Source organism: Lagopus leucura, unplaced genomic scaffold (assembly GCF_019238085.1).
Source record: "Lagopus leucura isolate 7727_CA_CO unplaced genomic scaffold, USGS_WTPT01 Super-Scaffold_100157, whole genome shotgun sequence".
Classification (NCBI taxonomy): Eukaryota; Metazoa; Chordata; class Aves; order Galliformes; family Phasianidae; genus Lagopus; species Lagopus leucura.
In genome coordinates, this window is record NW_024962334.1 from 18,632,727 (window position 1) to 18,656,321 (window position 23,595).

Below are 23,595 nucleotides of genomic sequence, written 5' to 3' on the forward strand. Positions count from 1 at the left end.
GTGCACAGTTTGCCTTTGCAAGGGTTTTTCTCTGCTGCTGGTGTGTTGATAGTTACGGTTGCTCAAGATGATTGTCTCAGTCAGATGGACGTGATGAGGGCCTTTACTGGCGCTGGAGCACAGGCAGGAACACACATTTGTAGGAGGGTATGCTTCCAAAGAGGGAAGCGAGGCAAGGGATGGGTTCATAGGCAGCTGTGGATGATGAGATGTGGGATGTGCTGAAGTGTTTCCTGGCCCAGAGGAATTGGTGCTGATTTAGGATGTTTCTCTGTGCAGCCTTCTCTTTCTTGATGGATGGTTTTTGTTCATGCTGTGGAGTTTCTGTGGTGCAGATGCTATCAGACATTTTGTTTGGGAGTTTGCTCCCAGAAAAATTGACCTGCACCCCTCAAGAATTTTGAAGTGAGAGAAGGAAAGAAGAGGATGGACATTAAAAGAATGAAGAAGTCAGAACTTCCTTGAGCAAAGAGGAACTGCACCCAGAAAGAAAACCTCAGCTGGGAGAAGCATGATTTTGGTGTGAGAAGCAAAAGCAACTATGTTACAGGGAGAGAAGGAAGGAGACATGGGGATGTTCTTCATTTCCCAGCCCTCCCTTAGAGGATGTTGGGAAGCAGATGCGCTAGGCTGGTTGGTGCTTTTCTAAAGGAACAGCCAGAAGATATTTTAAAAAGCCATTTTGATGCCCATGGCTGAACGAAGAGATGTCTCTTTCCCCTACTGGCTAGGCAGTGAGCTCTCAGCTTCTGGAATGGGGTAGGTTCATGAGTAGAACCATGCGAGGGGCCCTGCCCATCAGGTGTCCTTGTGTCTCTGCAGGCCAAGCAGTGCCAGGCTGAACTTCCGTATCTCCTCCTGATCTGGTCCCAGGTTAATAATTGTTTCCTCCTGTGTAAGGTTTTGGAGTGCCCTTCTACACTGCCATCTTCTTCCTCAATCATTTGTGAGAGTAAATAATGAGCAACCTAAGTAACCAGAGCAATAAAAGTGATGTATGAGTTTGGCAGCGTTTTTTACCATACCTCAACAAACTCAACTCAGACATACAACAAAGTGTTTACGTTGCAGCGGTGGAAAAAGCACTGAAGAGTTCTAACAACAGTTTTCTTTAAGACAGAAGTTCAGATTGGGTTTCATGTTATACTAGCTCCTCATACCCTGCATGTTTTACTGTTTTCAAACCTTCCATAGCCCAATTAATTCCACACAGGTTTCTGTTCTAGCATTTCCTTTCATTTTTCCGCCTGAAATTACTTAAATTACTTTCTCCTTTCATCAAAGCCTGTGGCATGTTCTGTGCTTGATGCTGAGTGGATTGTTAAAAAGCCTGCAACGGGAGAAGAGTATTGCTGGCACAGAATAGCAAGGATGTTTGTGACTGCAGATTTGTGGGGCCTGTAACAATGGTTAGAAGTATCTTAAAGAGCTTGGTTAAAAAAATTCAGAGTCTGAACGGGCATCTGTAATTTCCAAGGTAAATACAGGGTTTGAGGCTTACTTTGTTTTTAAATTGCAATAGCAACAGTTTGACTGTCACCCTCAGATTTCCTCCTTTTCAGAGGCATGGGTCTGTTCTGTGCTCAGGTGTTGATGGATGTCCTGTGGCAGTTGTCCTGCTGGACAGTGACGTCCCTTGTCCTCGAGCCCTTTAGGTGCTGAAAAGCGTAACCATCTGCAAAGCAGTCTGAAAACTGCTGCAAGACCTCAGGTACCTCAGGGAACACAGAATCTGTGCTAGTTAGGCCACAGCGGCTTGTTCCATTTTTGCCAGAGTAATGTGAACGCTGTGTCCTGTTCTTTCTCTGCAAAGTGCAATGGAGAAATTCTTCAGTTGTGAGTGTAAGATATTCCCACACAGTAGCTGGTGGGAATCATAGAATCACGGAATGGCCAGGGTTGGAAGGGACCTCAAGGATCATCAAGCTCCAACCCCTTGCTGCATGCAGGGCCACCAACCTCCATATCTAATATTAGACCAGGCTGCCCAGAGCCCCATCCAACCTGGCTTTGAACACCTCCAGGGACGGGGCATCCACAGCCTCTCTGGGCAGCCTGTTCTCTGAACTACCTTCCAGTGCCCTGTGCAACTCCCTCTCTGTTGCCTGCAGTTAATTCTTTGGAGGCAGTGCACAAGCAGTCACAAGTTGATGTGTGATGTCTGGTGCCCACAGCCATCTCCAGAAACAATGACACGGAGTGGAACATGAATCCCATGGGTGAAGCTCCCACTTTCTGGAGAAGCATGACTGGAGTCTTTCTGCCAACTTGTATCTTGTTAATGACCCTCAGAGTCAAACATTTCAGTGGTGTGCAAGAAGAATGTCAGAAAGCAAAGAACTTCTAAGTACAGCCAATTAACGAGATCTTCATACACTGCAGCGCACGGGGAGGTAGCAGGATTGGCCAGGTCAGATACATGAGAGCTGCACAGATTCTCTCCTCCTTATCCCATCCGGCTCGGAAGCGCAACATATGCCCAACACCTGGAGAGAGCTCCCAGCGCTCCGTGTGCTGTAGCGTTGAGCGGGTGCTGTGTTCTAACAGGTCAGGTGCTGTCAGAGCAGCAGGCCCTTAACGCTTTGCTTTCTCCCCTGCAGAATGTGAATGGCATCAAGTACCACGCCAAGAACGGCCACAGAACACAAATCCGCGTACGCAAACCCTTCAAATGTCGCTGCGGAAAGAGTTACAAGACAGCTCAGGGCCTGCGGCACCACACAATCAATTTCCACCCCCCCGTGTCTGCTGAGATTATCAGGAAGATGCAGCAATAACATGCTGGTCACAAATGTGCCAAGAAATCCTCACCAGCAGTTGCTGATTTTGAGAACAGCCACCTTTTTCAGGGGAAGCATTCAGCAACCCTTTAAACGATTAAATGCATGCTTTAAAATTTTCTGTAATTTTGGAATGATGTATCTTTGTAGAGTTAATGATTTTGTACATTTGCACATGTAATCATCGTACCCATTTTCATTACTTCGAGATAAGGTGCTATAAAAGCTATAGATTCTTCAGAACATTTTTTTTTCTCCAAAACAAAAGAATGAGGGGGTGTGGCGTATTCAGTTGTATGGCAGCGTTGAATAGGAGTAAGAGGAGGAAAGCTTGGCACTGACATCATTTCAAGATTGTAACGTGACGAAGATTCTCGATGCATCTGTCAGTGTGTGTGCAAAACCAAAACGAGACCACCGTTGTCAAACCATAGCTAACATGCCTTACATATGGAGTTACCAGTGGAGTAGCGAGTCTTTTAGGTAACGAAAATATAAATAAGAAAGAATGTTTAACATAATATGCTAAAAATATTTTCATACTTAAATAACATACATAAAAAGGTGTGCTTGCTGTATTTTATATTCTCTTGCAAATCTTTTTTTTTTCCCCCTCTTGAAATGCTGAAAATTTTGCCATTTGAACTAGTAAACAATCACATTAGTATTAGAAATCTGCTTTTTTTGTACGAGATGTCATATTACGTTCGTGCCCATCAGACTTCGGAGGACCAACATCCCAGTCCAGCTCGGTAGTTACCCCTGAAGTATCTCTTAGAAAGACGCTTGGAAATACTTAAGTGCAAATTTATGTGTGTGTGAGAAAGAATTATCTTCATCTCAGATGAAGTTCTAAAGCACTTTGTAGTTCTCTATTGCCAACAGATTTAATGTTTTATGTGTTGCCAATTCTTGCAACTACTGCACTGGCGTCTGCCTGTGGTTGCAAATAAAAACTAAGAATTCTGCGCATGGTTTAAGGAGGTCCGTTCTTTGTGCTAAGGGAGCTTCTAACGTCTCTCCCTCACCTTCACTGTATTTTCAGATTTTCTTTGTACATGTTTTGCTTCTTATCGTAAGTCGCCGCGTTCCCTTTGGAAGTGTCTGTTTAGCTTTACAATTAATTTTGCTAAAATGTGACATATGAGCCTTATTGAAGATTAAGTGCTTCTTGCAGCAGGTGGTCAGAGATTGACTTAGAAGTCAACATGAGAGAGCTCCGTGTCTGGGCCATACCTGAACATTTGTTGCTTACCATCCTGCCTTGAGCATTCTTCTCTCACAAGTGCTATTCCTGGAATGCAGCTGGCCAGTTGCATCAAGTGGGCACCCACACCTCGAAACATTTCTGACACGGTGAGGAATGCAGAATTTTCAGTACAGCGATCGCCTTCGCTTATTTCCTGTCCTAAGTGCAAAAGAAAGCTCACGTGTGAGGAATAAGCCTTCCCTTTATTTCGTTCCAAAGCTTTAAAGGAAAATGTTTGGAGGGTAACAGTTGCCTGTTCTTCAGCTGAGTAAAACTCCCTCTGAAAGGCTGGGCCTCATCCTGCTCCAATACATGTAGGACATCCCTGTTTAAATGAAATGCCTCTTTTTCCAACCCTATGAGACAGCAGTTGTACTGCACAGTGCTGTCAGCTGGGCTCTAAGGATGATCCAGACATGAGAATTACTGGTGCACCAAAGGCCCCAGGTGGCCGTTTCCTACCTTCTGCAGTTCTGGCAACAGATGTGGCCAACAACTCTGTCCTGGCTCTGCTCCTAGTGCAAGAACCTACAGGCTGGGTAAGTAAATCCAACAGCTAAACAGTCGTAAAACGTCATTGTTGCATGTAAATTCCTTTCAACTATAAAAATGAAATTCCAGTTTCTATTTACCTATTCATTGTGACAGTATTATTAAACAGGTAAAGATGGGACTATTTTGTTATACTGTGTATAGTGAATGTATTGTACTGTGTCTGTGAAAAAGTGTGCTTTAAATTATATTTTCATATGTTTTGTTGGGGACAAAGTCTTTAAGTTTGAAAGTGACAGAGGTTTGTTTGAGAACTGAAGGCAACTTAACAAATTCCTGTCAAGAAAGCTGCTTATAAATGTAAATCAAATCACGTTTAAAATAAACTGCCTCTGACCTAAAACGACCGCTCCTGGCTCATCACTGACACAGAGTTCAGCTCTGGGGCTGCATACAGTCTTAGCTGTGGGTTTTACTTTGGTATGGTCAGGCTGCATTCCTTTAACACCTGCAGCAACTTCAGAGCACACACACACCACACAAACACGGAGTGCTGCAGCCAGGACGAAGAACTGAGTGTTTTGATTCAGCTTGTCAAAGGATGCTGAATTGCACAGGTTGTTTCCTTCCAACTTGACAGCAGGGCTCAGCCCACCAGGTCAGTCTGGATGCTCCAAGGTGCCCTCTTTGTGCTGGGACATGAAAACCTTTCTTACAAGGGCTGTCAGAAACGGAAGGAGGAACTGTTGCAATCTCCATTGCTAGGTTTCAGTAGAGAGATTTGGCCTCTGTGGTGCACCCTCACTACAGCCTGTAAGTAGCCAAACCGAGAGGGCTGGGTTGTGCTTTGGCTCAATGCGGTTGGGAGGCTGTCCTTCCTAGGGGGGGGGTATACCAGCATCTGAGACTTCAGCCATCTTTACAGATATGATGACTATAATGTTTTGGCTTCTGTAATCTGTTCTGTTTCCGTGCACTGCTGAGTTACTTAAAACATTACAGATCATTCTTTCAGTCTGTCTGTGCTCTGCTTTAGGCCAACAGGAATCCCCGAGTTTAAAGATAAAGACAAAAGGGAATGCAGAGGAGCAATGCAGCCTCTACTGAACCCTGCCCTGAGTACTGCAAGCTCATGGAAGGTAACTGCACAGCACAGGAGTTACTCTGAACCTCTAATTCCTCTCTCTGAGCAGCAGTTCCGTTGTCATACAGAACAGAATCAACATCGCATGCCAGAATGATGCAATACCCGAACTCTGCTTTATTTCAAAACAAGCAGCAGGAAAACAGGACCACAGAGTCCATGAGTAGCTTTACTTTTAATGTAATAAGACTACTGTACAACAAGTGAGTAGCAATTTTACTTAATACAGTTAAGTAAATATAAAATGTTTAGCTATACACACATTTATATTTACTAGAAAGAAATACATAAAGTTAAAAGGTTTTAAAAGCCAAAACAAACACAATTCACTGTTGTGAAAATATAATGTTTTCTACTGAATGCAGTTGCAACATAATGGTTAATGACTTAAACAATTCATTTCCAGGCATTTAAGCACAGCCTTGTCTTTCAACTCAAAAATACTGCCTTAAGGAATAACGTTACATGAAGTATGTTATGCTTTAAGGCAGACATTCCACGTGTAAAACTGAAGTACTCACCCTTGCTTCCGTTGCCGGCATGTAATCTCACAGTACATACAGCTACACTGCAGAAAGGTTCTAGAAAACTCTACTTTTGTCGGCTTTGTTATTTCAATTTCTGATTTAGCTGATACTGAAAGAGAGTGCATGACTCCACTAGGAAAAGCATCTGTGTATTACATTTTAATCACACCTCAGATATCACAGAGAAGAGAGCCATAGGTGCTCTGGTGGTTTTCTACACAGCTGAAGAACAGCATGAAGGTGGGCTCTTTTCTGAGGCTGTCATTCCCACATCCTTCACAACTGCCACTAAGTAGGGGAATAAATAACTACATACACAACAAGGGGTTTTTTGTTTGTTTGTTTTAGTATCACGTTAGGTAGAGAGAAGATAACCCAAATAGCAGCTCACAGCCAGACTTGTCACGGCTCCCATTAGAGTACGCTAGCTTTACTCAGAGATTTGCACTGTTGGAGGAAAGATGTGCTATTTGTTTTCCGTCGGTAGACTACTCAAAGTAGTTTACCTTTAAGCTACACTGCAAAACAGAAGTATTTAATCGAAGTTTAAAACATTCTGATCAAAGTGCGTCTGGACGTGCCTCTCGAAGCCCTGCTGGCTGTAGTCAGGCGGGAACTGCTCACTGCACATGGGGCACACCTTCCAGTGGCTCTCCACGTGCTCCTCAAACTTGCTCTGATCGTAGTTGGGTGGAAACATCACATCGCAAAGAGGGCATTTCTTGTGCACGTCAAAGCTTCGTCAGGAGGCGGAGAGGGAGAAACAAAAAGCAGGAAACAGTCATTTAATCTGTTATTGCAAAGCAGGAGTCAGAAGTAGGATCTGCTGCCACCGATGTCACCAGCTTTGCTACCAAGCTGTGTGTGACAGACAGCACCTGGGCGGTACTGCACGCTTAATTAAAGCATCTGACTGAAGGTGTTTGATGCAGCCATGTAGCTTTACACAGGAATTCCAAAAGAACCAACTCGGCATCTTAGAAGTTACATCATTCTGACATGATTCCAGCTACCACTGAACACAAACCCACTGGCTGCCTTAATGGCCAGGCGGTTTCATGGGAAACCACTCTCTCTGCTCATAAATGCTTGTTCTTAGCAAACATAGCACTTTATAAAAGCTCTAAACTTAGGTTCACAATTGGTTTGGAAAGAGAGGGGAAAGAAAACCCAAAAGTTATTCGTTCATTTACCAAATGACATTTGACGTTCAATCAAAATCAGGTATAACACAAACAGTCCACCCAGGGAGTTCTCTTCATAGTTAACTGCAAACCAAACACCAACTGAAAATGCTTAAAGACGTTTCTCCTCCCCTTTCCATCCCCGCTCCCCCAAACCAAGGAAAGGATTCTAGCTTTACAGAAACCTATCCATCCCATTGAAAACCAATAAAAAAATAAATGTTTACCTGGAATCAAAGCAAAAACCCGTCCCACGTTCATGCAGAAGGAGGCTCGGAGGATCAGGAGCAGAAGGTACAGTGTTGTCATCATCCTGGTAAAAAAAACAGTGGCATTTTAAATACCCAACAAAGAGAGTTACTTTTCTAAATGCATCTCTTTGCTATCCAGAAAGAATGTGACTGAAGCTCAATACAGAAAGGACACTGAGGTGGTGGAACAGGTCCTAAGAAAGGCAATAAGGCTTGTGAAGGGCTTGGAGAATATGCTCTGCAAGGAGAGACTGAAGGAACTGGGGCTGTTCAGTCTGGGGAAGAGGAGGCTGAGGGGAGACCTTATTGCTCTCTTCCAATACCTGAAAGGTGATTACAGTTGAGAGCGGGGTTGGTCTCTTCTCACTGGTGACAGAACGAGGGGAAATGGCCTCAAGTTGTGCCAGGGTAAATTTAGGAAATATCAGGAAAAACTTTCTTACAGAAAGGGTTGTCAAGCACTGGAATAGGCTCCCCAGGGAGGTGGTTGAGTCACCATCCCTGGATGTGTTTAAAAACCATCTGGATGTGGTGCTCAGGGACATGAGTGAGCAGAGGGCTGTTAGTTAGGGTAGTTTGGTTAGGTTGTGATTGGAATTGATGATCTTGAAGGTCTTTTCCAATCTGAGCAATTCTATGATTCTGATCTCAGCAGCACAGGTTTTATGCAGTGTACAAAAGAGGTTACTGAACAGAAAAAGCTGAACAGACACCATCTGACCACATATGTATAGCAACAAGCTGTGCTACTCAAACCTGACACTGATACAGTCCTCTCTGTGGGGTAAGGCAGCACAGAAAACATGTGCTCACCCAAATGATGCACCATGCTTCTGACTGTCATAGCACTTCAACGAGGGAGCTACAGCTCAAAAATCAATTCCACACAACAGAACGTCGAGGCAGGCTCTTAAAATCCACCAATTTAAAATTCCAGAAGGGCAGAGGCCACTGATGCAGATGCCCATGCCTCCTCCCGACAGCCAGCTCCGAGTGCTCTGCACAGCCCCCAGCAGCCAGGCGTGTCCCCTGCGCAGCTCTGGCAGCACACACGGCTGCTACTGCTGAGGACCATTCTGTGATGGACTCAGGCTTCTATCAAGCTGGGAAGGCCGGCGGCCTCCAGAGAAACTGCAGCTGCCCCTCACTGCTCACAGGAACAGAAAGGTGTTTCTCCCTGGAAACGCTGAGCAGAAAGATGAGGAATCCCTACAGGGACTGCTTCTGAGGCTCCCCGTCACAGCACTGTGGTTCTGTTCTGCAATGAGGTAACACAGCACAGCACCCACCCATGTTGAGGTGGGAAAACAGGTGAATACAGCAAGAGCTTTGCAACTCCAGCTCCTAAATCATCGCCTTGTTCATTTCAAAGATGCGAGAATTGCCAATTATTTAGTTTAGGCCTTCAGAAGTGGGGCCATATCCATGCAGTATGTTTTATGCAGATAACAGGGGTACAGTCCAGCATATTTCACTTCCTTCCAGGCCAATATCCTTTGTCCTTAGGAAGAAATACTGGAAGTGGGGCAGGACAGGAAGGTTCCCTCAGTATTTTTCTCCTGACAACAGCTGTTCGGCTTCAGCCATTAGGCAGCTAGTGGGGCTTGCTGTGACAGATGCTAGCAACAAACAAATTTTCCTGTCTAACTCACTTGCTTTGCACCTGCAGTAAAAAAAGGCACATGCGTTTTAAAATATTATTTGTTCCTTTTGTCACGGAAGAGGTAGGATGTATGTGTTACAGGAGGAAAAGTATTTCAAGCACTCCAGTACACAAACACTACAGCTAACACGGTGCCAAAAACAGGACAGGTTGCTGAACAGCAGCCTGCACACCAACCAGGACTTATCTGAGAAGATGAATCTGCATCTTTCAAGAAAGAAAGTTTCATTACACAGGCAGGTCTAATTAACACTTAAGTCCTCTAGAAAAGGCTTTATCATCTCTGGCTGCTGCTCACTCAGCTGCTCCCCAAGCAGAAGGCAGAGTTTGTTAGCACTTATCAGCACTTGGCTGGACAAGGACCTGCTGTGCAGAAAGGGCTCTTCAGCCTCCAGCCTCTGAGGTGCGCGCTGTTTAAGACAGTGACCCGCTGACAGCAGTATGGGCAGCTTTATGAAGGGTTATTCATCTCAGGAATCAGGGTTTACCAGTGCTGAATGCTACTGGGCATTGAGGGCATTAACCAAAACCATGTGACCGATAGGATGATACACATTTCCATTCAAAATTACTGAGGCATACAACAAAGCACAACTTTTGGAGAAGGTCTTTGGATCTCAAAGAAATCCCTGACCCGGATGCTCAACCGTAACAAAATGCAGAACTGATCATCCCTGAACTTATTCATTTTCCATACCTACATTAGACTACCACAAAATATATTAGACTACCACAAAAACTTTTGCTTCCTCTGCTGCAAAATAAAGCCTCTCTGCCTTCATGCATTAGTCAAGGACAAAAACATATTGAGTAGCAAATGAAATATGTTTGTACCATACAGCGCTCCAGTGAAAGCAGTCTGTCTCTGGTGACCACAACAGGAACCAAGAGAACAGCATGGGGCTGCATCAGAGGCGGGGCAGGTTGGGTATCAGGAAAAGGTTTCACCAGAAGGTAGCTGAGCACAGCAGCAGGCTCCCCAGGGCAGCAGGCACAGCACTGAACTTGCCAGAGTTCAAGGAGCATTTGGGCTCTCAGTCATGCAGTCTGATTTTTGGGCAGTCCTGTGTAGAGCCACACGTTGATGACGCACTGGAACAGGCTGCCCAAGGAGGCTGTGGATGCCACATCCCTGGAGACTTTCAAGGCCAGGCTGGATGTGGCTCTGGGCAGCCTGGTCTGGTGGTTGGCGTAAGTTGGGTCTGAACACAGCAGGGGGGTTGAAACTACATGACCACTGCAGTCCTTTGCAACCCAGGCCATTCTATGATTCTGTGATTTAGGTTTAATAATCCTCACAGGCCCCTTCCAACTCCGGATATTCTATGACTGTGATTGCCACTGCCCTCCACCCATGTATGTTAGCTGTGTCAGCAAGAACAGACTGCTTCAGAACCAGCAAGCTTACATTAATAATAGTTTAGAAAAGGCTTTTTTCATGTCAGATTGATTTTGTGGGGCATGTCCCAAGGCCCTACCAATTTATGATAAAAATCATCCTATGTGTTCCTTACCATAGCTCCTGACCTGCGCACCATGCAAAGTGACAGTACTGGACATGGCAGGTGAGGTATCTGCTAAGATACAGAGTCTGTCTCCTCTGCTATGCTATGCAAGCATAGCAGTGATGCTGCCCTTATTCATATAAATTATGCCAGGTTGAAAAGCACTTTCAAAATCATCCACTTTCCCACAGTAACAAACCACCCCGTGAAAGCCCTAACGCCTTGCTGAGGAAGCTACCTGAAGTTGCTTTACAAGCAGAGCTACCTACGCACAGTGGGAGGCCAGGCCACGACAGCTATGTCAGCGCTGTAGTTTAAAAACAGGCATCAGCTTACCCCCCCCAGAGCCCTAAGTTCAGTCACCCCAGTTTACTTGGGCAGAAGCCCATCCTTCATACTCCAAGAGAGACATGACTCTGCCTTAAGCCTGGGCCCAGCAGCAGCCTGCTTCGCCTCAGAGGCGACCAGGGACATCAGGAGCCCCAAGACCTGTGCAGAGCTGGCAGTGATGTGACATGGCTGATACGTAGCCTCCATCCTTACTCAGGAGGCTGATGTGATGCACCAAGGAGCTGGCCCTGCGGTTATGCAGCTTAAAAAAAAATACCAGGCCTTCCAAATCCAGAAATTTGGATACCAAGGTTAACAAATTGTGAAGAGCTGCCTTTAACAACATAACTTCACTATTATCACTGGATCGTAACTTTTACTCTTAAAACTGCCACAGTGAGTTCAACAGGCTGTATGAATCATGAAGATAAATACAGCATTACCACGCAACGCTTACCCACACAATTACACACAATAAAGCTTGGTAACAAGGGAGTTTGTTTGCCACTGAAGGAGGAAGAAGGGCAAGTAGGCGTAACAGCCCAACACGAGCACGACTCACCTAGTCTTACCAACTCTGACCGTTTTTGTCTCGTGTAACACCTACTGCTTTAATGACTGCAATCAAAAGCCCCAGAGTGCCCAGCAGAAGCCAGCAGTCAGCCCTGTGGTGCAGTACAAAACCCACAGAGCTGTGCAGTTTCCATCTCCAAGCTCCAGGGAACATTAGCACAGGACAGAAAGCAAAGCAAAGACCATCTCAAGCTTCAAGCAATCAAAGAACAGCCACACTGCTGGTTCCCCTGCTCTGTCCACCAAAGAAGGGCACACACGATTTTCTTCCAGTGACTCAGCTCTGCACAAGCACCATACATCAAACCCTCTACATCTCCGCAAGCAGCCTGGTCTCCAGGAGGTATGCAGACATCTGCATGGACACCAACTCATCTTTTCATGTCTATTATCAGGCAGCGACAGTAAATGGCAGCTATGGTCAGGCTGATGAAAGCACAGTGGGGTTTTTGGGCTCAAAGACAGAGCGTTGTGAATTCAGCCCAACAAACAGCTTGACCAGGCTGCCAAACGTAGGCCCCACACCCTACAGGTTTGCTGTGAGTAACAACCTTCTTTAAGTCTTGGGACAGAAATTCTGGGCTTACTGCCAACTGTAATCAAGTCTACATCTCATACTGAAGTGTGAGTTTCAGAGAAACACCTTTTGTTTTAAATTATGGACCTCTCCTGTACGTACCTCCTCCAAGTAATTACAATTTGTTCAACCACAGAGCATAAGCAAAATGGAAATTTGGTGATGGCAGGTTCTTGGGGCAAGCCAACTGCTCTACACAAAATCAGCATATGTGCTTTTCTAGGATGACTAACAGGCCAGTTTATCCTTCTCAGAAATCACTGCTGCAATGGCCCGAGGCAGTACAGTTGCCGAGACGTGACCTATAGCTCACTGTGACTATCTAATCCCTTATCACAAGAAACTGTGAAGAAACATTCAGCCTTTCTCCTCTGCTACCCAGATTCACGTTTACAATGCTACTCAACTGCACAGAAATGTAAGCAGCAACTACCACAGGTGACAGACTGCCTCACAGCTTGCTGAGCTATTCCTTAGGCGAGGTGGGTTACATGAAAGGAAATGAGGTCCCATTTTGGTTCTTCATTCTGGATGACGAACTGGCAAAGCTTTACTTACACAAGCACACACTTCTCCCACCTTGTTTTACAAACAGAAGGAAACAATTTTAGTCACATTTGATAAGTCCATTTACAGCTGCGTGCTGACAGCCTCTACTTTACTCTTCTAGGTATGTATTGGCCCAGGGTCTAGAAGATCTCTCATCTTACACAAATATTTTAGACATTTCCACCATCATACATCAGATACTACAAAAACAAACTATGAAGTAGTGAAAGTGAGTACAATACCCTCAATTTCTTAACCTAATATAATGTGCAGCTTAGGAGCACACAGGGGAAGACGACAAGCCTACACAATGGTAACGCTTCCAATGCAGCAGCAACCACCAGTGGTTCCTTTCCAAAAGAAAGCATCTTCCAACAAGAAGTTCTGTATCTCGTTTAGAATGCACAGAATTACATGCGTTCAAAACAAACTGCACAAAAAGTAAACAAACTAAACTTCACATTTATTATCTTGTATTTGCTGTTTCCTCTGCAGAAACAACAAGCTCTCTTTCATAATGAATTACCCACATGAATGGACGCTTTCCCTGGTTATTGATATCTAAGTTCCACATTAAAACTCTATAAAAGATTTTTGAGACTCCTTATTTCCATATCAAATTGTACACTCTACACCTATAGCCTAACTTAGGGGGGTTTGCAGCAAGTAATTGATTCTCATTTGGAAGTCAAAAATAAAGATGTAAATTACTTGATTTTGAGACACCTTTTTGCGAGCTGAACTTTATTTAAGCCTGCTATATTCCATCTCATTACGAAAATCTAAGCTGTGTCAGCAAATGAGCACAAGACTATAGCACTGTTTCTCTTGGGTTTGCAAGAGGGCAAAGCACATAGATCAGAAAGAACACCCTGCTAATTAAACTGAAGCAGGTGACTAAAGGAGAGAAGAGCTTGTCACATGTAGTATCTACGTCAAGAACGATCAGATTAAATACGCAGGATGTGGAGAAAAGGTGGGCAACTGTATTAAGCTCACATTCGAGATCTCAAGCAGGCTGCAGGAGTTCTGACAGTTTTTCTAATTATTCACAGTAATGGACACCGGGGGCAAAAGGTAGGAGGCAGAAATACATTTTTCTCCATTATAGGTGCTGAGCACCAGGGCTAAAATCATGCCTGTCTGAACACTGATCGGTTTCCGCAAAGGTTAATAGCAATTAAATGTGGCAAAGTAGACTAAATGAGAAACAGGTCATGATACCACTGTACTTGCAAAGAGCAAAATACTTTGCAGAAGAGTATTTCTTGTTTAATATTTTTGAAGGTGCAAGAATACTTAGAACTGGAAAGGGTAATAAGTCTGCTCCTGTTCAAATGAAGCCATCTGGTCCAGCTTATTACAGAAGCCAATTTACTATAACTATGTTTTATAGAGGTATGGTGTAAAAGTTAACTGATCTAGAAAGCAAAGCTAACCAGTTTCCACCTCAAACATACAAAGCCATGAAAAAGACATCAGTGAGAATCTGTCACCGTCTGTTTAATCAGCTTTAGTCATCAATTAGCTCTTCCAAATATATGCTTAACAGCTAAAAAATCAAAATGGAACAAATGCAGATTAATAAAAGAATAGGTTTATACGCAGGGATGAGATATCTGATACTACAGACATTTTCTTTCAGTATTTAACTGAAACTACTGGTATCAGAATACTTTAAGTTGGATCAGAACAAATAAAACCCTACTTCCTGCCTACAAACAAGGAAGCAAATAAAAACAAATCAATCCCATACTGAAATCCGATACTGAAAACCTATGTGCAACTCCAACGCTCAGTAGTAATCACAGCAAGGAAAATGACACATAACAGATACCAAAGAAGGAAAATTAAAGATAATGTAGATCACTCACATTGCTATCCTCAGGATCCTCTAAGCCATCAGGCCGACTGAGATTGCGTGAAGGCTGACTACACACTACATCATCTTCCAGCTCCCAAAAGGAAGTCCTAGCAGGCGGTCTTTGGATCTCATCGGGATTAAAGGCACCATCTGCTCCATCTGAAGAAAAATTAATTAATTGATCCTCATTCAATTTTTTACAGGCGTGCCACCTTACACCCTAGATCAAGGCTTTCAAATGTTTTTGCTTTAGATAAGGTATGAAAAAACAGAAATCAACTTTTTCAAAAGATGGCTGTAAAATTTTGCTTAACTTAATGATTCTCTAACAAAACAAAGGCATTTAATGATTCTCATTAACAAAGTCAACAAATAAAAGCACTGTGCATCAGTACTGAGGCTGTTTTTAAGCTACACCAAACAAATGCAGCATTGCTTTTGAAATGGTGGGAGAGAAAATACGCGGAAAAAAAATATATATATCTATATGTGTGTACATACAGTCACTTACCTCTTCTTTCCTGAATTGCATAAGGGTTTCCATACTGCAGCACTGGTAGTCTACTTGGCACTGCAGGAACTGGTCCATTCTCCTCTGAGTATGGGTTGCGAAAATGTAGTGTCGGCTGTGAAATCTGTCCTTCCATCATCCTCCCAGCTTGATTTCCTGCTGTCTTGCCAAGTTCCTAAACAACACAAAGTTTAAAACATAATTACTCCACAGAGGTTTAGGCAAAAGATGAGGTTTTTTTTAAATGAACTTTTCAAATTTGAAACAAAAAACCCCACATCCGCTCATCTTCAGACTCTCATTTCGTCTTGACCTAATGTCAAATGTAACATTTGAGCAAAGAAAACACAGATAATTTAAAGAATGTTTCTGATCTGCTGTCTGTTAATATGAATTGCATACACAGTGCTGCCAAATATTTCATGAAGAATCTGCATCCTCAGAACAAAGAAAAAGCCATTAAGTAGCAAAGGATGAGTTGAAGTAACAGGGACAAATATGTGCAATTAGGGAAGTTAAGAATGCATCATTTTAATAAGTGAAGGAGATACGGATTTACTGGATATAATTCCCTACAAGCCCTTAAGTGGCAGGTGTTAGGAACTACCAAATGTGTTGCACTGGATCCTCTCTGATAACTGAGAGCAAAATGCTCACCTACGTGAAGTGTAACTTCATATTCACTTAGTAGAGCTCAAGGCTGTCACTTTCAATTGGAAATGAAAGAATGTCAGAACAAGTTTTTGCTCAGTATCTTTCACATGCACACACATGGAAAGAAAGCAGCAGAGAACTTGGAACTATTTTTGTGCAGCAGAGCTTTCTTAGAGTTACCCTTGCTTGCATATACATGAGTTGTTACATATGAGCCACACAGATAACAGTTATTATGAACCAGTAAAGGATTTATGTGAATTACATACCACTAAAACTGCAAGTCAATATATATGTAAAAAGACAGTAGCTAAAGTAACTTAAGTGTGGCCAGTCCATTGGCTGTAATTCTTCCAAAGGAAATCTCCTCTTCCTTCCATTTAATAAAATGGGTTTGGCAGGTCAAGAATAAGCAGAGGGAAAACACCATTTACAAATCAGAACCAAGCAAATATTCTGAGATGTCAGAAAAATAAAACCAAGGATTTTTAGAACAGATGTTTCCCAGATATTTTTTTTCCCCACTTTTGTCGAAGCGTTGGTTTTTGGGTTCTCCTTTCAAAGTTAACACCAACTTCTCACACAGAAGCATGTCTTCCCCAAAAAACTTCAAACTGAAATTAAGCCTAAGACTTCAGATACATATTTAACCACACAAGAAGTGAAATGCCTCAGTTACTGGAAGGAGCAACCCAACGACAAGCAAGCATTAGCCCAAACACCAAAGGATAAAAAAAATGCAACTTCAGGTTTCAGTAATTACTCTGCAACTAGAAAAAACTGAAACAAAAGAAAGATGGAAATTACACATATAGTATAATGTAGTATATATTAGTAAAAGTAAGCAGTCTGAGATTTCAGACCCAGAAGGCTCAGACTCCAACAGCAGCAATATAAAGCCTTTTCCAAACAGGAAGGAGAGGAAGAAGGAGGAAAACGCTGTCCACAAATAGTAAGGCAGCTTCCAGAAAACTACCTTTTGTGAGAGAGCTTACTGTAAGCACAATACTTCTCATTACTTTTATGTTACTTTGGAAAACACTACAATGCACAACAGCACATTTTCTGTGCAACATCCTCCAAGAAAAATCTCCTCATGTAGATATGATATAAAACTAACCTTGATGTGCTGATTTATATTAGATTTACTGACTACGTTGTGTATATGATTGAAGTGGCCAAGGTTAAATGGTTAGGATTGCATCTTAAAATTTTAGTGAGCATATAAAATCTAAATAATTAACCTTTACTCAATACAAAGCAGGAACAATTAATTATCACTGAAATCAAGACTTTCCTTTTTAAAATCAATTTCTCGTACAATATGGAAGCAGTTTAGAATGAGAAGGAGTGGCATTACAACTTCAATTTTAGCATCACATAAGATTAAAACAGAATGGAGATCAAAGTGACTGTAAAAAGGTGCTGTAAGAAAGCCTTAGCCAGAAGTTGGACAACCAGGGCAGAGACCGAATCAAAATCAAAGTCTGTAAGTATGTAAATAAAATAGGAACCAAGTAATTTTATAGGTTTGAAGAGACAGCAAATGAACATTTCTAGCATGCTGTGTTTGGTGGCATTTATAAACAAACACTGATAATGGAGCATAAATTGAAAAGCTGTTTACTATTCTGTGCTGAACCTTTTAAAACATGATTCCAGTCTAGCAAGGCACTCTGACTCTTCTTCGTAATGTAAATATCTATAAATTCAGTAGACAAAGTTCCAAGGTTTTATAAGCTCCATACATTATTATTACAGTTGCTCTCCTTATGCATGGTGTTTAAAATTACTCCCTCCAGCTAAAACAGATTAATTGGAACTCAGAATTTACTTTCTTTTGAATTAGGAAAACATGAGGAAAAAAGTACTAAAAATTACATCACTGTTTAAAAAGGAAGAGTTTAAATGCCAACTACTTGGAATTCTGGAATTTTAGAAAACATCTTAATCTGAAATTAATTATAATGTATCAGAATGCAAAATCCTGCTTTTAATATGCATCTGTCCATACTTAAAACCACATCCTATGCAAAAAAAAAACACAATCTGAACAATTCTAATTTTCCCACACTGAGTATCTATCTGAGAATTCTAATTTTCATACACTGAGTATCACTCAGTATTATCAGAATGTAATGAAGACATCATTTACTTCTCAGTAAAACAGTTCTGCTCATCTGTCACTGCAAGGTACTTCCAGCATTGGCACTTCATCAACGTTCCTGGCTTAACAGTAAAGATACTGAATTTGAGGAGACACTGAACTCCTGAAAGCAGCCATTCACTTTTTATCACGCATTCAAAAAGCACAGTGCTGCTCATGTATCATTCTTTCCTTATAAAGATATGTTTTCAGCTGTATTTTACCAAAGTCACTGCTGTCACATATGTCAAACTGCTCTTATTAGTACAAGTGGTCAACAAGAGAACTGCAGATGTCAAACGGATTTGGTTGTGTGCACACGTCATGAAAAATGCAGCAATTTTACTGCTGAAATGTGTACATCTCTGGTTATAGGACATGACTGGATAAAAGCAGAAATAACCCTAACCAGTGGTGGAAAAAATAAACTGTCAAGATAGGCATGTTCTATTCACATCTTATGCCAAAATTCCAAAGGGAATAAGGTTTACTAATTGTGCTGCCTGACAGCCAGTAACTCCTGATATCAGAGTTGCTCTTGCAAGGAAATGAAATTCCTCCAATTTCTGTTGAGTGATCCTTCCTTTAGAGGGAAAGAATCAGCTTACTTTTTTCCCTTTTAGAATCACTATTGTTATCAGAGCTTGCCGTTCAAAATTCCACTTAATTCTGGCAAGACATCCAAATATGGAAATGATTCGTTAGACAGCAAACAAATTCTCAATTAACAGTGAATTACATTTCCTGAAAGAGCCCTGTGGCTCCCAGTTTACAAGATGTTACAGCAGTAGTGACGATACCTTCTCAGTGGTGAAGAGCTCCAGCTGTGATGCCAGTTCCTTGATTCGTCTCTCCTTTTCAGCCAGTTGAACCTGTGTGAAAATCAGTTTTGATTTACAGTTCTTGAATTAGTGAACATACAGATGCAGGTTAATCCTGCATGCTACATGGTGCAAATACGGCATGCAGTGACTTCAGTTCATCTTTCAGATGGAAAAGATCTTGCCTACAGTATTCACATGAAACATACAGCACTGCTACAAATAATCAAAACCAAACATTCTCCGTAAGTTTATCTACTGGATAGCAGCAGGATGATGGCAGCCTTCTGCTGTCATTTACAGGAAACAGTTGTGGAAAGATGAAATACCAGGTAACCAAGAGGAGAAACACCAGTGACACTTATGGTGAAGAGGGACACGGCTGCCCAGAAACAGCTGCACACATGCAAACCTCACCACACTATTTCTAAAGAATCCACACAGAAGAACTTTGGTTATTTCTTTCATTTACTTCTCTCCATCCCGCACGTCCGACAAAACAACCAAGAGAACCAAAACCCCCCCAGCACCTCAGAGAGGCTGAATTTGTTTCACAAACACCTACTGCATGTCTGTTGGGTGACCTGGGAGTAGAGAAATGCAGACGTGCTTCTCAATTTCTACAGCCTTCCAAATTATTATTTAAACAGCCTTTCTCTACAGAGTGCCTTTCTATTTGGATCAGGTTACTTGCAGAGCATCTCTCCACTAATTTATCTGGCATATAACCTCAATGCTTCATACAGTTAAGTATCTTTTTTTTTTTTTTTTTCCTGTTCTGAAATTCTTTTCCTTGGTTGAGTTCAAAGACAGAGAAATCTGCTGTCTGCAATGAAAAGCTTTTTCTTCCATCCTTACACCCATACTCACAATAATATATTTTTCAATTGCAGTCAAAATGTTCTCAAATTCAGAACCAATTATTCATTACTCCTGCTGCTAAGTACAGAATAAATAACTAAACTCATTTTTCATTAAATTACGTGTGGCAAGTGATTGCTGTTAATTAACAAAATTGAATAGCTTGGGAAGAGTCATGCATTTTATATAGCGAATTAGAGCTTTAAAAGAGTGTTTAAAATCACACAGGGATAGCACAGCCTTCATAATGCTGAAATGAGCTGTAGATTAATTTAGCATTCTGTAATGAATAGGTGTTGCAATTCCTAATGAGATGGGGCTCCTACCAGAAATAATACAGCCACAGTTCACTTCCAGCCTCCTTCATTGGGCCACACAGAGCATTCCTACCCTATCAACAGAACTAACAATTACCATAAGACTGAGCAGAAGCCTAAAACCTGGTCTGGGGCAAATGGGTCGCTCTTATGTTTCCCTTGTTTACCCAAGAAGCCAGTGGAACATACGTGCTAATAAGCACAACCTCCAAGATTAAGGCTGTGGGTAAGATAAAGCTGCTCATTATGCTTGACTTTCTGGTGCATGTCAGTTACATCACTACACTACAATTACAGCTGAAATCCCCTACATTTAAGTAATTCTGTCGAGATGATTTTAAAAATAATACATTGTTCTTCTTCAATCTCCCTTGTTAACTCAAAGTAAAATGCATTACATGTTACTACAATGGTCATGCAGCATTCAATAGCAAGATTTTAGACAAATACACCAACCAATATTCCTGCTAATATTATCGTGAGCAACAGGAAATCAGAACTCCACCACTTTTTGCTGTAATACTAGATTAAAGTTAGTTACAGTTTCTTTTAAATTCACAATATTAAAAGACTGATAGCCATTTGCTAAGTGTACTACTTAACAGTTTTGCCTTACTTTAAAATAAACACCAAAAGAACGTGCTGCTCCTACAGAGCAAGACAGATTTTCTTTTTACAGCAAAAAATATATTTCATGTTTATTTCCATTAAGACTGAACTATTGAACTGTTAGAAATGAGCATGTAAGTTAAGAACAGGACACCATTCACTGTCATAACAAAACAAGCAAAAAAATTGGTAACTTACTTTATACTGATCCTCCATTGCTGCTAGCTGTAATTTTATACCCTCATTGATTTTCACTTGTTCTTTCCATTTCAGCTCCAGTTTAGCTAGTTCATCAGCATAAACGCTGCATTTCATCTTCTCAGCCTGAAACAGTTCATAACATAGCATGAAACATTTATAACTGTTTTCATATTTATTTTTTCTTTAAGCAATAGCACTGTGCAACTCTATGCCTTTAGAACTAACCTATTTACAAATGTCTTCAGCGAATCAAGCGTGACATTGCAGTGGCTCTGAGCACTGGATATTATGAAAATGGCATTCAATATACATTTTTTCTTGAGTTTTCAATGTATTGCTGCTTCTCCTTAGCTTCACTGTTACAAGTTTCTCCACATAAACAGAATCCCAATACCACAATACATCACCAACCTTTCAAGTGTCTCCTTTCAATTTCCCCTTGCAACTTTTACAATCACCCTAAGTATGTTTCATCCAGAAAGTCAAAGGCAAAGCTTTTCTCAGTCCCCACCATAGAAGTAATAGCTTCTATTGGATGCTAACGAAGGCTCTCTACTGACAGGACGGGGAGCACAATTACATGGCAATTGTTCTGTTATCCTCTCCTGGATGTACTTATCTTTGATAAGTAAGAGAATTAGGATTGTACACGGAGTTCACAACAGTTTGTGAAAGTCTATGGCCATTTGAAAACAAAGCATATTAGTACACTAAAATTCCAAGTTTTTAATTCTAACCTTAAATCTAACTGTTCTGACTTTGTAGTGTTATTTTTTTAATCTCCAAACAAGAAGCAAATGAATAGGTAATTGAGAGCTGACTCAATAAGAAAGTGTTTTATCATATTAACACTTCTATCTTAAGCATGGAGTATCACACAAACAAGCAGCAAGGCAAGCCATCTGGGTAGCCTCTGTGGTTTTAGGGTTTAGCACCTAGAGCTCTGTTCAGCTTTCCAAAATCGGTCATTTACTTACTGCCAACATTTGCTTGCATTTCTTATACTTCTCTGTTTTCTCAGCAATTTCTTTATTCATTTCACGCACTTGCTCCTTAACCATGAATTCCGAAACTACATCAGATGAAATGGGGCTAACTGTGAACGCTGAAGAAAAAACACAAACATTGGGTTCTTTGTTCTACAAATGAAGTCTGCATCAGAGAGATGACAGGCCAGATCTGACACTGCATCAAGAACAGAGTGCTCCACGTCATCCAAGGAGACAAATGTATCACTAGCCACATGACAGTGAAACAGCAGTCACATCAGCATGTATTCAGCTCGCTCTCTCCTATTGAAGAGGAGCATAAACAAACACATACCTACTACACAAATCAAAGCCAGGCAACTCTCCCACAAGCTCCCAACAAAGTAAACATCAGAATGCTTTCACTCCAATCCTGCACTAGCTATTTTATTATTCTGCCACAACATGGAATGTCTCAACAATCTACTTCATCCCATCACGCACCATAACTGGTCTTACTGGAATCTTACTTGTCTTAGGAAACACTTGTATTTAATGAAAATGGGATGAAACTGACCAGAAATTACAAATTACAGTCAGCACAGAGAGCAAGGTGTGTCAATTTTAAGGCATCAAGCACAAAATTACTCAGCATTTTTCACTTTAAGCTGAATAACAAACTAGGCTCAGTTATAAGCTATTATGTGTACTTACACATTATTATGTGTAAGATTGGTTTTCTAAGAACTCAGACCATAAAAATTATAACTTAGTTAAACATTTTCTAATAAAACTACTACAGCCTATAAATAATGAGAACATTCCATAGACTTAACATTGTCATCAAATAACCAGAATTTTACTGTGGATTTGATTTTATAGCACAATATTCCACTGGACAGTCACTGTAACACAACTGCAAAATTTGCTGGCTATTGTACATAATTCAAGAATTTGAGTGGGATGGTTTTCTTATTTCCTAACTCAACTCTGTTGGCAAAATCAGTTCTGTATGAACTATCAAGCTAAACGATCAGATTCCAGTCCCAGTTAATATTAACAGCTTTGAAAAAAGCAATGAATTACTTCTGAATCCCATTCCTTGGCGAGAAAACAAACAGCTTTTTAGATGAGTTTTCACATTTCACATTCAGCTTTCCTTCCTTTAACTATGACAGAACAACTTTACCTCGTTTACACTAGAAATATGTTTACAGACTACTTCAAAGACACCGCTTTCAGGCGGATACAAGCAGATAAAATCTAAGCTGTTGATACCTGGAGATGCAGGCAACTTTTTGTCTGTAACGATGGCAGCTGTCACAACATTAGATGCTTCTGTCAGTTTCTGCTGATTCCCCGCGATTTTCTTTGTGAAAAGAAATTTTGTTTTGGTATTTTATTAAATGAAATCCAAAGCACAAAGTAACATTTCTTCCACTGCCACCTCCGCCAAAATTGGATGAGGAAGAGTAGAAATCAAGAGAATAATAAATACACAAACCAATATTATTCTACTAACACTGAAAGTAGTCTCAGATAATGTTTGTAACCTTACTTTACAAGCTTTCTTTTCCCTAGAAACTACAGTTTTTAAGCAAATTATTAAACACCTTGTTCTCTAGAGAAAAAAGTTACACTTAAGTCCATCAGTTTAAAGCTAATATTCCATTAGAATATGAAGTCAGTATTGATAATGAGCACTATACTTCTGCTGCCATAAGTTAAAGAAGTGAAATACAAGGTTGCTATCAGATCTACAACACAGTCAAGCTCTGGAATATTTTCCAAAGAAAAGCCTCAAGCATTTTGATATGAG

At 41.3% G+C, this 23,595-nt stretch overlaps 2 protein-coding genes across 5 annotated transcripts in view; one reads left to right on the top strand and one right to left on the bottom strand.

Annotated features, from left to right (window-relative positions):
• JAZF1 (JAZF zinc finger 1) overlaps positions 1-4,924 on the top strand; it is a 172,712-nt gene extending 167,788 nt beyond the window's left edge. Inside the window, exon 5 of the mRNA XM_042889197.1 lies at positions 2,601-4,924. Coding sequence (XP_042745131.1) covers positions 2,601-2,777 — 177 coding nt within the window. The 3' untranslated portion in view covers positions 2,778-4,924. The remainder of the gene's footprint in view (positions 1-2,600) is intronic.
• An 838-nt stretch (positions 4,925-5,762) lies between these two features.
• The window catches only part of TAX1BP1 (Tax1 binding protein 1), a 51,123-nt gene continuing 33,290 nt past the window's right edge, over positions 5,763-23,595 (bottom strand). For 3 of the 4 annotated variants that reach the window (XM_042888316.1, XM_042888315.1, XM_042888318.1), the window contains 8 exons: positions 23,055-23,145; positions 21,786-21,913; positions 20,806-20,931; positions 18,800-18,871; positions 15,200-15,374; positions 14,699-14,847; positions 7,604-7,689; positions 5,763-6,929 (listed from right to left, as the gene is read on the bottom strand). In XM_042888316.1, coding sequence (XP_042744250.1) covers positions 6,728-6,929; positions 7,604-7,689; positions 14,699-14,847; positions 15,200-15,374; positions 18,800-18,871; positions 20,806-20,931; positions 21,786-21,913; positions 23,055-23,145 — 1,029 coding nt within the window. In that variant the 3' untranslated portion in view covers positions 5,763-6,727. The remainder of the gene's footprint in view (positions 6,930-7,603; positions 7,690-14,698; positions 14,848-15,199; positions 15,375-18,799; positions 18,872-20,805; positions 20,932-21,785; positions 21,914-23,054; positions 23,146-23,595) is intronic. The other variant, XM_042888317.1, reaches the window with a different exon arrangement.